Below are 16,014 nucleotides of genomic sequence, written 5' to 3' on the forward strand. Positions count from 1 at the left end.
TAGAAGATCACCGAGATATGGTTCTTGTTTATGGACTAGCCGACGGAAAGGAGCATAAAGCTAGACAGTTGTATGAGGAACGGTACCCAGCATGACGCCACCCACACCTGCAAAGGTTTACAGCGATTCACTGGCTCAGTGTTCCCTCAGTTAAGTAAGGAAGAAACTCAGGTAGATGTAAGTGTGGTTAATACTCAACAGACTTTCACCAGGAAACCAATCGTTTCAAAAAAAAAAATACAGCAATTCAGAGGCTCGTTAGTGGGATAGCATGGTGATCCTGGAAGACCTCGAACACGACGGGATGCTGCATCTGAAGAGACTGTTCTCGAACACTTCGAGGAAGCACCTATGACAAGTACTCGAGCGATTGGACATGACGTGGGGCACTCATAAGTTAGTCTGGGATGTTTTAAGGAATGACAGTCAGCATCTATTTAGTTTACACCATGTCCAAGACCTAAATTCTGTGGTGGACTGTGAATATGGACTAGGGTTTGGCCGGTGATTTCTGTGACGTGTTGCACGATATCCCGACTTCCCCGCCATTGTGTTGTTTACCAGCGAGTGCACCTTCCATGGGGATGGCCTTTACAACACTTGAAACATTCATTGCTGGGCAAGAGGAAATCCTCACGTCACCTACGCCCACGGACACCAGAAACGATTTTCGCCCAACATTTGGGCAGGTATTGCGGGTGACCATCTGATTGGGCCAGTCCATCTTCCTCCTCGAGTTACCAGGGCAAATTACCTTCAATTTTTGCAAGGAACGCTACTCGGCCTGCTGGAAGTAAACAATGTCCTAGCTACAAAAAAGCCCTTTTCAGGGCCGACACAATTTGTAAAAGACTTTCTGTACGCAAACTAACAGCTGTTGACAGGTTTGTTCCAGGTACATCTTATCGTGAAACTACAATGAATGCATCAGGACCAGAGCAGATTCGCCCGCAGCCCCCAGAGTGGAAGGCTGGCGCGCTACCACCTAGCATGCGAGGCTCTTTGGATACATCGTGGTCTTCGGCAGGCAAAGCATTTGTGGTCATGCGTTGTCCAGAGCATCCAGCAACAGGGCAATCCAGCAGCCAATTCGAAAGCGTGGCGCGAAGTTTCCATAGTTTAAAAATTGTGAGTTGTCGACCTACAGAACGTAAGTAACTTTGATTCCTACTGGCATCAGCTATCTAGTGTTAAAATTTCGTGTCACAATTTTTCTCCACCCTGTATTTCGTAGTGCCGTATCTACTTATTTCTTTTCAAAACGCGTAAAGCAAATATCGCGCGTACGCGATCTTAGGCCTAATTTTTCTGGTATATGGGTTTGGAGCTGTAACGTTATTTTAGGTGCGTTATGTTACTACATTAATAGTATACATATGCATTAGTATTCCACATAACGTTAGTGTGTCTTGTGATCTGTAGTTAATGGAATATTACTGTTATTGTCTAGATAAATTTTTATAAAAATATTGTAAATAGCCGCGAGTGAGATGTGTTTGAGCTGCCATAGGAAAGTTAGTTCTGGGGTTCTATGCAGCTGCTGTGACAGGTGTTTACACTGGGGGGACTGAAGTGGCATGGGAATTGGGGAAGTAAACGAGTCTCTTCCATAGTACTGCAGAGTATGTTCAAGGGATAGGAAAATGGATGAACAGGAAGGGAAGATTAGAGTCGTTAAGGCTAACCAGGATAGTGCTAGGGAGGAACTGATGAGGTTATGGGGGGAGAGTGGGGAAGACAGTTGGGAAATGGCAGCAAGGAACAGGGGCCACAGAAAGAAGACAGTATCTGACAGATTCATCATTGGCACAAACGATAAATTTGTTCTTGCTACCTCAGTTAAGTAAGGAAGAAGCTCAGGTAGATGTAAGTGTGGTTAATACTCAACAGACTTTCACCAGGAAACCAATTGTTTAAAAAAAAAGTAGAAAGTAGGAGGGAATTTCTATTGTTAGGTAGTAGCTATGGAAGAGGTGTGGACCAGATCTTGCAGGAAAAATTAGGTAACAAGCACCACCTCACAAGCTTTTTCAAGCCCAATGCATGTGTTAGCCAAGTGACAAGAGGATGTAGGATCACTGTGCAAGGGTTTTACAAAACGGGATCATGTTGTGATAGTGGGTGGAGCGGGAAACAGTATTGACAGGTATCAGGGCTACAATGCTGATTGTGATGTTGTAAAAATAATATCTGCAATGAACCAAAAAAATGTCAGCTTGGTTACTGCTTTCATGCGGTATAACTGGCCCCAATTGAACAGCTCCATCAGGAGGGTCAATATGGAGCTAGATCAGCTGCTTTGTTTGGTTCCTGATGATAATATTAGCAGGTGGGACTTCACAAGGCATGGCCTGCATCTAGATGGGAAAAGGAAGGGATAGCAAAATATTTAAGGGAGGGGCACTGAAACTCATGGGAGTACATCATTTTTTAGGCTAAGATCAGTGTCCAATGATTTAATATTGAATGAAATGAAGCTTAATGAGAAGCTCAGAGAGGCGGGTAATAGGAATGTTGAAACATCACAAGATTCTCATAGAAGTACATTGAAAAATAATGTTGGCATGTCACAAGTTTCTCATAAAATCACAGTGAAAATAATGTTAGTATACTGCATCAGAATATCAGGGGATTAAAAAAAAATAGATACACTTCTTGTTTGTTTAGAAGATTTAGAAATTGAGGATGGAATAGATGTACTATACCTGTCTGAACACCATGTAATCAAAGAAATTGAAAAGGTAAATGTAGGTGAGTATAAGCTTTCAGCAGATGTAAATAGAGATTATGGAAGGAGGAGGAGTTTCCATATACGTTAAAATTTATCATAGTGTGAAAAATTTAGAAACTAAAATTTTTCTGTAGAGCAGCATACAGAAGCATGTGCGCGTGAGCTTAAACTAACTAAAAGTACTTTTATAATTGTAGCTGTGTATAGTTCCCCACTAGGAAATTTTCAGCTATTTTTGAGAAACTTGGATTCTTTGTTCTATCTGTCATAAAGAGGGAAGCAAATTATTGTCTGTGGAGATTTCAATGTAGATTTTCTGAAAGCATCCGTTAGAATGCTTGACCGTGAAGTATTACTTAGTTCCTTCAGCTTGATTGAATTTCCTCCTTGGGTGGTACAGGAAAACAGCACACTGATAGATGATGTTTTTATAGACCTATATAAATTTAATCAAGTAAAAACTTTTCCTGTTAATAATCGCCTGTCTGATCATGATGCACATATAGTTACAGCATATGACATAGCGCCACACAGTAATGGACAATAGTCCTCCAAAATAGTGCATTCAATTTATGATTTAATAATTGCAGACTTTAGGGAAAGCTTGCAACAGTTGGACTGGGATAAGGTGTACAAGGAACCTGATGCTACTTTAAAATTTAAACTATTTCATGATAACTTTGTGCATATGTTTGAAAATAGTTTACCTAAGAAAACATTGAAATAAAATTGTAAGAAACCATCTAAAAGCCATGGCTTACTAAAGGGATAAAAATATGTTGTAAACAGAGGAGGGAAATTTATCTTATAGCTAGAGGGAATAAAGATACAGAAAGAGTAAAAAATTATGAAAACTACTGCACTGAATTAAGAAAATTTATAAAAAAATCCAGAAGTACATGCATCATGTCTCAGATTAGCACCTCTGACAATAAAGTTAACACAATTTGAAATATTGTTAAAAAGGAAACAGGGCAACTGAAAGCAGGGGTAGACTGTACTTCTATCAAACTCAATGAAAAGTTTGTTAGCAAAAAGTCAGAAGCAGAAAACATTTTAATAATCATTTTTTAAGTTTTGTAGAGAAAGCAGGAGCCAGCTGTTCATCAGAAAATGCATGGCTGCATATGGAAGAGGCAACACCTATGCAGTTTGATATAACTGAAATCCAACCCACGTCTCCTACTGAAATTAGGAAGATAACAAATTCACTCAAAAGTAAAAGCTCATATAGAATTAACGATGACTAACTGAAACCCTCTGCTGCTGATAGGTGTTGTTGATATACCTCGATGTGGACAGCTGAAAATGTGTGCCCCGACGGGGACTCGAACCCGGGATCTCCTGCTTACATGGCAGACTCTATCCATCTGAGCCACCGAAGACACAGATGAATAGCGCGACTGCAGGGACTTATCCCTTGCACGCTTCCCGTGAGACTCACATTCCCAACTGTCCACAATTCTATATATGTAATGTACCTTACAGACATTTGCCCATTCACTCATTACTCGCGCACGCTTTGGCGATTCCCGTAAGAGTTTGGGCAACCTGTGCGCATTCGCACAGACGAAGGTCAATGGCTGGGTAGCCTTTAACTATATATATGAAAACAGTAACTGCTCTCGAAAGAACAGATTACTGTTGTTGACCGTGCAGCTTTTTCCCTGGAATAAACGATGACTAACTGAAACCCCCAGCTGCCGATAGGTGTTGTTGATATACCTCGATGTGGACAGCTGAAAATGTGTGCCCCGACCGAGACTCGAACCCGGTATCTCCTGCTTACATGGCAGACGCTCTATCCATCTGAGCCACCGAGGACACAGATGAACAGCGCGACTGCAGGGACATATCCCTTGCACGGTTCCCGTGAGACTCTGTCTTCATATATGTAGTTACCCAGCCATTGACCTTCATCTGTGCGAATGCGCACAGGTTGCCGCCCAAACTCTTACCGGAATCGCCAAAGCGTGCGCGAGTAATGAGTGAATGGGTAAATGTCTGTAAGGTACATTACATATACAGGGTGTCCCAGCTATCTTGTCCACCCAAAATATCTCTGGAACAATAACAGCTATTGGAAAACGACTTTCACCGGTATCAATGTAGGGCTGGGGCCCATGAATGTACATATCTGGAAACATTCTAAAACGAAAGCATGTGTGTTTTTTAACACAAATTTATGTTTTTTTAAATGGACCTCCTATATTTTTTCTTCAGCAGTCCATAGAATGACAAAGCACATACACAATGGCGTTGATTGCATCTCAATATTCCCATTGCATCCCGAGATATAAGACGCGAAGTTGACGCTTGAAACACCCGACATGCGCTGCTAGCGCACGTCCTGAGGCTCAGGCGTGAACCCCATGCTGCCCGTAATCGCGATGTGATTGACATGCGTAATCACACTTCCATACTTATCAAGAGGTCCGAAACGAATAATACAGTCTGCTGCCATCCTGCATTCCAGCAAAATGGTTCAAATGGCTCTGAGCACTATGGGACTTAACTACTGTGGTCATCAGTCCCCTAGAACTTAGTTAGAACTACTTAAACTTAACTAACCTAAGGACATCACACACATCCATGCCCGAGGCAGGATTCGAACCTGCGACCGTAGCAGTCGCGCGGTTCCGGACTGCGCGCCTAGAACCGCTAGACCACCGCGGCCGGCTACATTCCAGCAGATATTTATCCCATAGGCTTGGGGTGATGCGGTTCTGTAACATATCTGTGTACCGCAATGTTAGTCACAAAGTTAACTTCGCTTATCGTTAATCCGTTACTAAAAAGGTAATGCCGTTCAACTGTAGATCTAACGCAAGTGATAGTTAATCATTCACTCGTAATAGTAAAATTCATGTTGATGGTTTTAGTGAAACGAGCAAGTGGACTAAACGTTTTACCGTTGTTTCGGACCTCTTGATAAGTGTGGAGGTGTGATTACACATGTCAATCACATCACGATTACGGGCAGCATGGGGTTCACGCCTGAGCCTCAGGACGTGCGCTAGCAGCGCATGTCTGGTGTTTCAAGCGTCAACTTCGCGTCTTAATATCTCGGGATGTAATGGGAATATTGAGATGCAATCAACGCCATTGTGTATGTGCTTTGTCATTCTATGGATTGCTGAAGCAAAAATATAGGAGGTCCATTTAAAAAAACATAAGTTTGTGTTAAAAAACACATATGCTTTCGTTTTAGAATGTTTCCAAATATGTCATTCATGGTCCCCAGCCCTAATTGATACCGGTGAAAGTCGTTTTCCAATAGCTGTTATTGTTCCAGAGATATTTTGGGTGGACAAGATAGCTGGGACACCCTGTATAGAATTGTGGACAGTTGGGAATGTGAGTCTCACGGGAAGCGTGCAAGGGATAAGTCCCTGCAGTCGCGCTATTAATCTGTGCCCTCGGTGGCTCAGATGGATAGAGCGTCTGCCATGTGAGCAGGAGATTCCAGGTTCGAGTCCCGGTCGGGGCACACATTTTCAGCTGTCCACATCGAGGTATATCAGCAACACCTATCAGCAGCTGAGGGTTTCAGTTAGTCATCGTTTATTCCAGGGAAAAAGCTGCACGGTCAACAACAGTAATCAGTCCTTTCGAGAACAGTTACTGTCTTCATATATATCATATAGAATTGATGGCATTTTGAACAGAGTACTACAAAGCTTGTTCCCAACAGATAAATAGGATTATCGGCCACATATGTAATAGCTCACTGAAACAGGGAATTTTTCCAGATAGGATGAAATTCGCTAAAAACTACTGCCCATCTCACTTCTGACAGTTTTATCCAAAATTCTTGAAGAAGTAATGTATTCAAGAGTAGCTTCACATATCTGTATTAAATGAATTAAATGAAGCACTAACAAAATGTCAATTTGGTTTTCAGAAACGCTTTTCAACAGAAATGCTATATATGCACTTACTGATCAAATATTAAATACTCTGAACAACCAAACATCACCTATTCGGATGTTTTGTGATCTCTCAAAGGCTTTTGACTGTGTGAACCATGAAATTCTTCTAGGTTATTTAACTCAAAGAATGAAGAAGATTGCAATTAACAGTTCAGATAGTCTGCAAAAATCAGCAGAGCCCTCTAACTGGGAAAGTATCAAGAATGGTGTCCCACAAGTTTCAGTCTTGGGTCCCTTATTGTTCCTAATATATATTAATGACTTGCCACTCTGTATTCATGAAGATGCAAAACTAATTCCTTTTGCTGATGATGCAAGTATAGTAATCACACCCAACAAACAAGAATTAGCTGAGGAAATTTTAAATAATATCTTTCAGAAACTTATTAAGTGTTTCTCTGCAAATGCACCCTCATTGAATGTTGAGAAAACACAGTATATGCAATCTTGTACAGTAAATGGCATAACACCATTGATAAATATGGATTTCGAACAGAAATCTGTTGCTAAGGTAGAATGTTCAATATTTCTGGGTGTGTGCATTGATGAGAATTTGAATTGGAATAAATTCATCGATGATCTATTGAAACAATTAGGTTCACCTACTTAGGCTATTAGGGTTATTGCAAATTTTGGTGATAAACAAGTCAGTAAAATGGCCTACTATATCTATTTTCATTCACTGCTTTCATATGGCATCATGTTTTGGGGTAATTCATCATTAAGAGAAACATTTCATTGCACAAAAGCGTGTAATCAGAACAATAACTGGATCCCACCCAAGTCACCTTGCAGGCATTTATTTAAGGAACTCAGGATATTCACAGCACCTTTGCAATACATATATTCACTAATGAATTTTGTTATTAATAACCCATCCAGTTCGTAAATAACAGCAAAGTGCATAGCTATAACACTAGAAGTAAGTATGATGTTCACTATACTGGGTTAAATCTGATTTTGGCACAGAAAGCAGTGAATTATGTTGTGACTAAAGTCTTTGGTCATTCGCCAAATAGCAGTAAACGTCTGACAACTAGCTAACCAATATTTAAAAACAAATTAAAGTAATTTCTGAATGACAGCTCCTTCTACTCAATAGATGAATTCTTAGGTATGAAGTAGTAACTGTAAAAAGAAGAGTGTAGTGAAAACTTATGTTAAATTGACACATTCCGCATCTTTACAAAATGTCGTGTTCATGATCTATAGAACAAGTATTAATGTAATGTAATGGGCTTATACTACCAAGTTTGAAAAAGGACTGTCTTATTTGCCATGACGATTTTAAATCAGTTTTGCCCATAAATGTGAACGAAGCTGCGAATCTGAGAAATGTACTCAACATCTGTAATATCTATAAATTACATTCTCTGTAAGTCTGTTCTTGGGACCACAACTGTTGGCCAGAGAGGTTACTTCTTTTGAAGAGAGTGAGGAGGCAGTGCGTGTTAGTCAGTCTGGCTATATACACGCTTAGAAAAGTTTGGAAGTTGGCCTACTGTGTAGTGGAGGCAGCATTATTTAAGAAGGATTTTGTACGAATATGTTTCGAGTAAAGAAGACGAAATTATGTTAGTAGAATAATGCTGAAAGGGCAAATTTCAAGGTAATTCCATTTATACTGTAACTGTGTAATTTCTCATTGTTGAAACATCGTGTGTAGTTAAAGGTAACTGTAGAAATTTTATAGTGAAGGGCATGGATTTGACTTATAATTGAAACAATTGTCAAGGAAAGTAATTGTACACAGGAACATTATTAAGAAATATTTTGCTAACTTGTCCAGTTGTGAGAACTTCATGAGAGGGTGTACTGTTGTTATGGCTTAATGAAGCAAAGTTATACTAAGAGTCTTTGTTCTTGTTTATAAGTCGCTAAGTTTAGAAAATGGTTCAAATGGCTCTGAGCACTATGGGATTTAACATCTGTGGTCATCAGTCCCCTAGAACTTAGAACTACTTAAACCTAACTAACCTAAGGACATCACACACATCCATGCCCGAGGCAGGATTCGAACCTGCGACCGTAGCAGTCGCGCGGTTCCGGACTGCGCGCCTAGAACCGCTAGACCACCGCGGTCGGCTAAGTTTAGAACCTCATTTTTCTGCAGTACACAGTTCTGCAGAAGCATTGTTATGAGAAGTGATAAGATACATTCTTGCACTGGACGTCATCAGTGTGGTAAATTAAATTTGTTTTTTGGCAGTGCGTTAAATTTATGTTCATTTGCTGTGTAATTGAATTAACAGTTCTAGTACAGTCTTTGTTTACAAGACTAAGATAGAGAATAACAATATTCAAGACCAAAATTTTAATCCTGAGTCATTTGTTTTGCAGACAGACAGTATCGCAGCGTGTAACGTGAGCTTCACATACTTCTGGTCAAAGTTAAATTAACATCGTTCTGTTGGCCTGCATTGAGATTTACATATTTCACTGTCAAAATAAGTTTTATACATTTATCAGATACCGACCACACGTTTATAAACATGAGTTTAAGTAGTTATACATTACTGTCATGTTCTTTGTAAACTTGACTCGATTCTGAAATCATTGAAACATCACCTACCCAAGGTTTCTTTTCGTTTCCTCCTCATCTTCTGCATGCCTCACGTTTTTCGTTGGCAGTTTATTTAAAAGAGGGTTGTGCAATAGACAGAATTGGAATCCAGAATGGCCTTCTATAAAAAGAAACAGCACTCACATTCAAAAACATCAGTCTTGAATGCAGAAAAAGATTGACGAAAAGCTGTGTTTAGTTCTTTTTGGTGTGTGAGTGAGACATGTGAAAAGTAGGAAAGACAGAAACGATTAGATCGCCTGTGGTGCTACAGGAGATTGTTGAAGATTATGTATTTGATCGAGAGAAGAACGAAGGAGTCTTGCAACGATTCAACGACGATAAATGCCTATTGGAGAAGATAATGAATGGAAGAGATATTATGGTTGGGCAGATATGACCTGAGCCGTTTCTGAAAACTTAGGATGAAGCGTTGATGGACGAGAAGAATCGTAGGGGCAGGCGTCAACATTTGTACAGAAGGCAGATGTTTGATGGTGTGGGATGCTGGGGTTGTGAAGAACACAGGAGTGGGGAAGTGCATCAAACCGCCCGTTGGGTAAAGGCTCACCTGGTGTTCGGGTGGCCCGCCCAGTGACTCCTCGATGTACTGCTGCTCCCGGGGATCGATATGGTGGTCCTCCTTCGGCGCGCGGCGTACTACCAGGACCCACAGCGCCGTCCAGGCCAGGGCGACGAAGCCTGTTGCCAAACACAGTACGGCAAAAAAGGCACTATGTCAGGTTCGCTGTGCTCTAAAATAATAACAACACACATGTTTCCAGAGTACATTTTCTGGCATTACACAAAGTGTGATTTGTCGTGACCAAGGAGATTTGAGCTGGATTAGGACTAAACTTCACGTTACTGCTATTTGCGATCAGGTGTCTTAACTATCAGAATATTTAAGAACATCTCCAAGCCCTGGCTCAAACTTTCATTGACACTTACGTTTCCATCTACAATTTCCGAACACCACTACGAGAGATTCCTCATCACCATTGGATATGCAGGAATTGTATCAGGGCTGGGAAAGGAGATGGTAGAGTACTGTGGCTTACGCTGCTACAAGAGATGTACAGCAATTAACTGAAAAGCACAGACTTTGTTATAGTTTCCCTCTTTCCTTTAACCGCAACATCTCGCGACATGCTTTCCAGGTAATAGCACATCTATGATCATTGACAAGTTGTACTGTTCACAGACGTCTGAACATGGTGCCCGTCTAGTGGTGTGTCTATGATATCAGTCGCATCCGTAAGAGTACTGTGGGCGGTTAGAACTGCTGCATATAACATCGTGATGGCTAACACAGTTTTAGAGAAAACGTCGTCTGTACATAGCAACATAAGAAGAACTGAGCCTACTAATAGAGTTATTAAAGCTTACATTACTTTTAATAACAATGTCACTACCATGAAACTGACTGTCAAGTTGTCACGAGTCTAGAGAGTAGGGTATCAAGGAAAACAATACTTCGAGAAAGAGGAGATTTATGATAGGTATCCCGTAGCCAAACCTCGTGCACAAGAAGTGAACGAAAAGGAGCGGGTTGAGCGGGGCAAGGAACACAAAACCCGAACTATCGACAAATTAACAAACTGCTATGTTCCATACGGAGGGAACTGTTATGTATACTGGAAACTACGACATCTGTGTAGTCCAAACTGTCTTCTTCCAACAGTGAGTCCTAGTGGTGGTGCTGTTACGTTTGGAGCTGTAGGTTGGAGTCGTGGGTAGTGTCCGCAAAACAACGCGAATTGTTTGTGTTCTCTTGCTGAAAGACATAAACGAATGGGCAAATCAAAATGTCATTTAAGTACACAATGCTACACACAGCAGAAACGACATTTACAGTACACTGAGCTACACACAGTAACGTTAGTTTGGCAAACGACAGGCACGAAATTTTAACTGCTCGAAGTTTTTCATCTTATAGCAATTTAGAATAAAAAAGCCCAGAATTGGGAGCAGTTGTACAAATAGTACACTTTTTGTGACAACAAATCTCCATCTGTCTTATGAATAGTTTTCCTTCGCAGTGTTATACATTTTCCCGTTTGTGTGTTGAGTTGTGGCTTCACTGCTTTCAGTAGTAATCCTCTGCTTGAAACGCGGGTCACAACCCATAGTGTAGCCTGTAATGCAACTACACATGGACAAGTCTGATGAGGAGAGGGAAAACATCTCGTCATATCGTTATGACACAGGCGTCCCCACAGCCGTTTTGTTTGCAGGAGGGACTTCCACTTGCCATTGGTGTGCAAGGTCAGCGATAGTGGGCCGTGAATGCGTTTCAGATTAAGACGTGGCGTTTTCAGTTTCTGGCAGACATACCAGCAAACTAACAATTATTCTTAAATGTTTTAGACAGACAAGTTTGGGCAGGTATCCTTTTTTCGCAAAAAATAACTCTCTTGGTTGTGAAAGAACTGAAGCTAGATAAGTGAAAAGTAAGGACTCAGCTATGTTAAAATTTTGTAGAATGCCTGGCGAGATAAAATGTTTTGAGCCACTCCTGCTGTTGGGTAGTTTTTTGCTACACCTCAATGTCTGCGTGAAGCACGGTCAGGACTGTAGTTGTGAACATCAGTGACGACAATTGGTCAGAGACATTGCTCTTAAACAACTGGTCGAGTCCAGTCCATCTACTCCAATAGACAAGCAACACCTGGCACCAATAGGTACTACTGTTTCACAAATGCAGCACGAACACAATGAGTTTTTCAGTGACAGCACACTGACCACAAACAACCTAATAATGGCATGCTACAAAGCACCCCAAAAAGTTCACCTCCCAATTTTTGAGTTGTTAAAAAGTGACTGAAGGAAATTGACCTTGAGATTAGTGTTAATAGATGGGCATATTATTGATTTTAAATCTTAGCTCATGGTGAAAATGTGTTAGTTGTTTTGGTTTAAACACTTCAGAGTAATGTGTGAAGCAATATTGTAAAGGATAGCAACCATGAATTTAGCCCTCACCAAGAATGTATCTGATGTGGAAATAGAAGCAATTACATTATTTTTAAAATTTTAAATTCTGCATCTACATTCACTACTTTTAATTAGTCTGTATAATTGTAGCTTGCTGTAACTTAATACACCCAACTGTGTCTAATTAATGCAAAGTAGCTCCCCACGCTGAAAACGATGTCAATACAAAACTACAGAAATGGTTTATTTATAATCATAAATAATTCAGTAATAGCTTTACCAATACTAAAAAGTTTAATATTAATCGAACTATAGATATGTACTAAAACCATATTTAATTATTTTAATTACAACTGGTTTGTTGAAAAGTATGTGCTGCAGCTTGGACCTTGAAATAATGTTTAATAGTGTTGTTCATATTAAAATGAAATGCAAGTTAAATCCTTAATTTATGTTTATTTACAAGTAATATGAGGAATTTATTATAAATCTCATTTCTATCTACTGAGTGAAAGGATTACTTTAATCTCACTTATTATGTAGTGATTGTATTTACAGAATGTATGTCACCTTGAGATGAAGCGTCATTTTGGGATACAAAGGTTATTATAAACCTGTTGTTAGCAATTCCTTACTTAAGAGTATATTTAGTTAATCAGTATGAGATGCATTGGCGGATGATAATGCAACATTAAAGTGATTGTGTACATTTAACTTTCTTAGTAATATTTGTTATTGCTTTATACTTTTAATTAATCTATTCTTCCTTCACCAGACATCAAAAAAACTAACAAATGGCGATATTGAAAAACCCTATTCCAGTCTTATTTTACATTTTTGGACTACCACATGTCGGTGTTGAGGAGTTGTTTTAATAACATCTTTCTTAACCGTACTACAGGCTGATTCAGCTAAGCTGTGTACCTTGGATATTTCCTGAATCGTGTCAGATATCGTAATTATGATTTCGCCCAAATGAATTGTGAGAAAGTCCTCACTAAATGCTACAGCGTACAGACTCTTTTTATAGCTACACTATTGGCGAAACCCGGCGTTGCCAAGGTATTTAGTTACAGCTGTGCATCTACGTCTGTACCACGCAGCATCTGGCCTTGTACTTAATGACTGTGACGTCATATCTCCTGAACTGTGTGTTGTACAATGAAATAATTTTGTGGGTACATTCAGAGGCGTATGTGAATACTGTCTGCAAGATGTGTTACGAATGGAATTAGTAGCGATGATATGACAAATTTAAACGTCATGCATGATGGGGCAATTTTTAATGCATGTCATTGATTATGATGTCGTGTCCCCTGAAGTTTATGTTGTACAAGGACATAATTTTGCACTACCGTTCAGTGGTATATGTGCATACTGTTTATAAAATGTGTCAGGAACACAATTAGCAGTAAAGAAATAATAAATTATTAGCTCATGTCTCACTCGGTACGTTTACTGCATGAGCAGCGAAAAAATAGCAAGCGACAAACATTTTTCATTTCATCATTTTGCAGGCGTTGTCAGCGAGAAAAAGTTTCATAATGATTTGAAATTATATGTAAGGTTTGTTGCAAGACGCATAGTGCTCTCATTCTCAAGTACTTGATGAATGATTTCTGGAAATTCTTGCATCGCAGGCTTCGCTTATTTCTCACCCCCACCCCCACCCCTTTGACAGGGAGGTTGTTCTTACCCCCACCGTGATGTTGCACGACAGTAAGGTATATGTGTACCAAGTTTGGTTCAAATCTATCCAGTGGTTTAGGAGATGTGGAACATGTATACATACATACATACGCACACATACATATATTTTTTATGATACTTATATGTATGGATTAGTTACAGAGGTGTCGGTATCAACTTGGCTTTTTTCAAATGGAACTTAAGTAATTTCCGCTGCTAGCATTGTAGTTCTAAATGAGATGAATTCAACGTCGTTTCACGCTTCAAAATCCGAATAGTAGTTTCAAAGAAATAACAACACTTGTTTTTATCACGAAACCGATTGTTGCCTAATATGGAAGTTCATGTTATAAGGAACTGTTGTGTCAAACTGTCGGAGAGCACCAGCTTGATGCAGCTAAGAGAGTCTACTTACAAAAACAGAACAGTGGTACAAGGCTTAGTTTAAAACTGTATTAATCACATTTTGCTATATGTGGTTGGACCAACACACCATCTGGAAAACAAAGGACGTGGAATCTGAGGACAATTCAGCAGTTAATTGCGCTAACAGTTCATAATAACTTTGCGTCATGAGTTTAATGCCAAGAAGCACACTTGCATTGCAAAATTTCATCCGCAACAGTAACAAAAAGGAAATCACAAAATAATGTGGTCATAAACACTTCCATAACGAACTTTTTAAATCCTCCTGGATCCACGGATTCTGTGCATAGACTTCATATTTGAGTTTAGCCCAGTAGTGTAAAATCAGTCGACAAGCAGGCCAAGTGATAACGTCTTCACGTTGTAATGGTTCTTTATTTACGTGACCATTACGGCACTCGAACCCCAAATGTTTTATGAAACGATTTGTCTAAAAGTAAGAAATAAAATAGATGACGGAAACATTTGAAGCACCTTTAAACGACGATAGAAATCGAATACAGCAAATGAGGTGCTGACTGAGGATTTAAAGTTCAATGTTTAGTGTATAGTCTCAGAATTTTAAAGAGTACTAGGCGATTTTTGTCTGGTTGAACTGTAAATTCTTAAAAAGTTTTGAGGAACATTTGAAGAGCCTTTGAAAAGATGCTCGAAATCACATACAGAAGCTGAGATGCTCATACATCAGTGTCGTAAGGAGATCACAGACTGAAATTTCGCCAGAGAAACACCCTCTAGTACTTTTCAAAATTATAAGGTCCTAAGCGAAACACTGAACTTTAAAATCCCATTCGACATCTCGTTTTCTGTACAAGAGTTCGAGCATCATACAACGGTGCGTAAAATGTTTCCCTAATCTATTCTATTTATTATTTTTTGACAAGTCAGTACACAGAACATACGCCCGCATTTTTTCAAAATTTCTTAGTTTCATATTTTGTCCTAATTACTCTGATTACTGCCTATGAAAATGCAAACAAATACTCATCGCGTAATTTTCCATCAAACCACCAATTAAATTTATCTTCATCACCCTGATTACTTTCATGGAATTAAGTCTTTGTTTGCAACACTAGAGCCTCACGCTGGTCAAATTGACACCCTATTTGTTCATTTCCTACTCTTCGCTTGTCTACGAAGATTCGGACAAAAATTGACTCTGAAATTTCCAAGGAGTCTTGCTTTCGCTTCACTCAAACATTTGGATAGAAATACAAATATAAACACTGCAGGAATAAAACAGAGGCTACCGCATCTGAGCTTGCATATTCGAGGGAACTTCGAAAAGTAACGCACAACAATTTTATTGGCAGAAAGATTAATCGGTAACAAAACAAAAAAATCACAAATGAACTTCCATCTTTTACCTAATATTATACATAGTAATCAAAGTTCTCAACACATTTCTTCAATCGGGGTACCAGTTTCAGTAGGCCCTGTTCGCGGGAGTCCGTTTGGTTCGAGCATAATCATCTGCGAACTGCTGATTTCACTTCCGCATCTGTCGCAAAGCGTTAGTTGGCCGACCAAATAGAAGAAAGTCCGACGGTTCAAGGTCCGGAATGCATGGTGTATGCTGAAGCACCTCCTACCCAAATTGGGCGATTTTCTCACGAACAGGAGCAGCACCATGGGGGCGAACATTATCATGAAGAAGCTTGACACGGTCAGCATTAATATTATGGCGTTTGTCACGAAGCACACGACGCAACTCAACCGACGTTTTAATGTAGGCA

At 39.7% G+C, this 16,014-nt stretch overlaps 1 protein-coding gene across 1 annotated transcript in view; it reads right to left on the reverse strand.

The window, feature by feature from the left end:
• The window catches only part of LOC126485053 (sialin-like), a 259,946-nt gene that overhangs the window by 180,678 nt on the left and 63,254 nt on the right, over positions 1–16,014 (reverse strand). The window contains exon 4 of the mRNA XM_050108655.1: positions 9,798–9,928. Coding sequence (XP_049964612.1) covers positions 9,798–9,928 — 131 coding nt within the window. The remainder of the gene's footprint in view (positions 1–9,797; positions 9,929–16,014) is intronic.

Source organism: Schistocerca serialis, chromosome 6 (assembly GCF_023864345.2).
Source record: "Schistocerca serialis cubense isolate TAMUIC-IGC-003099 chromosome 6, iqSchSeri2.2, whole genome shotgun sequence".
Classification (NCBI taxonomy): Eukaryota; Metazoa; Arthropoda; class Insecta; order Orthoptera; family Acrididae; genus Schistocerca; species Schistocerca serialis.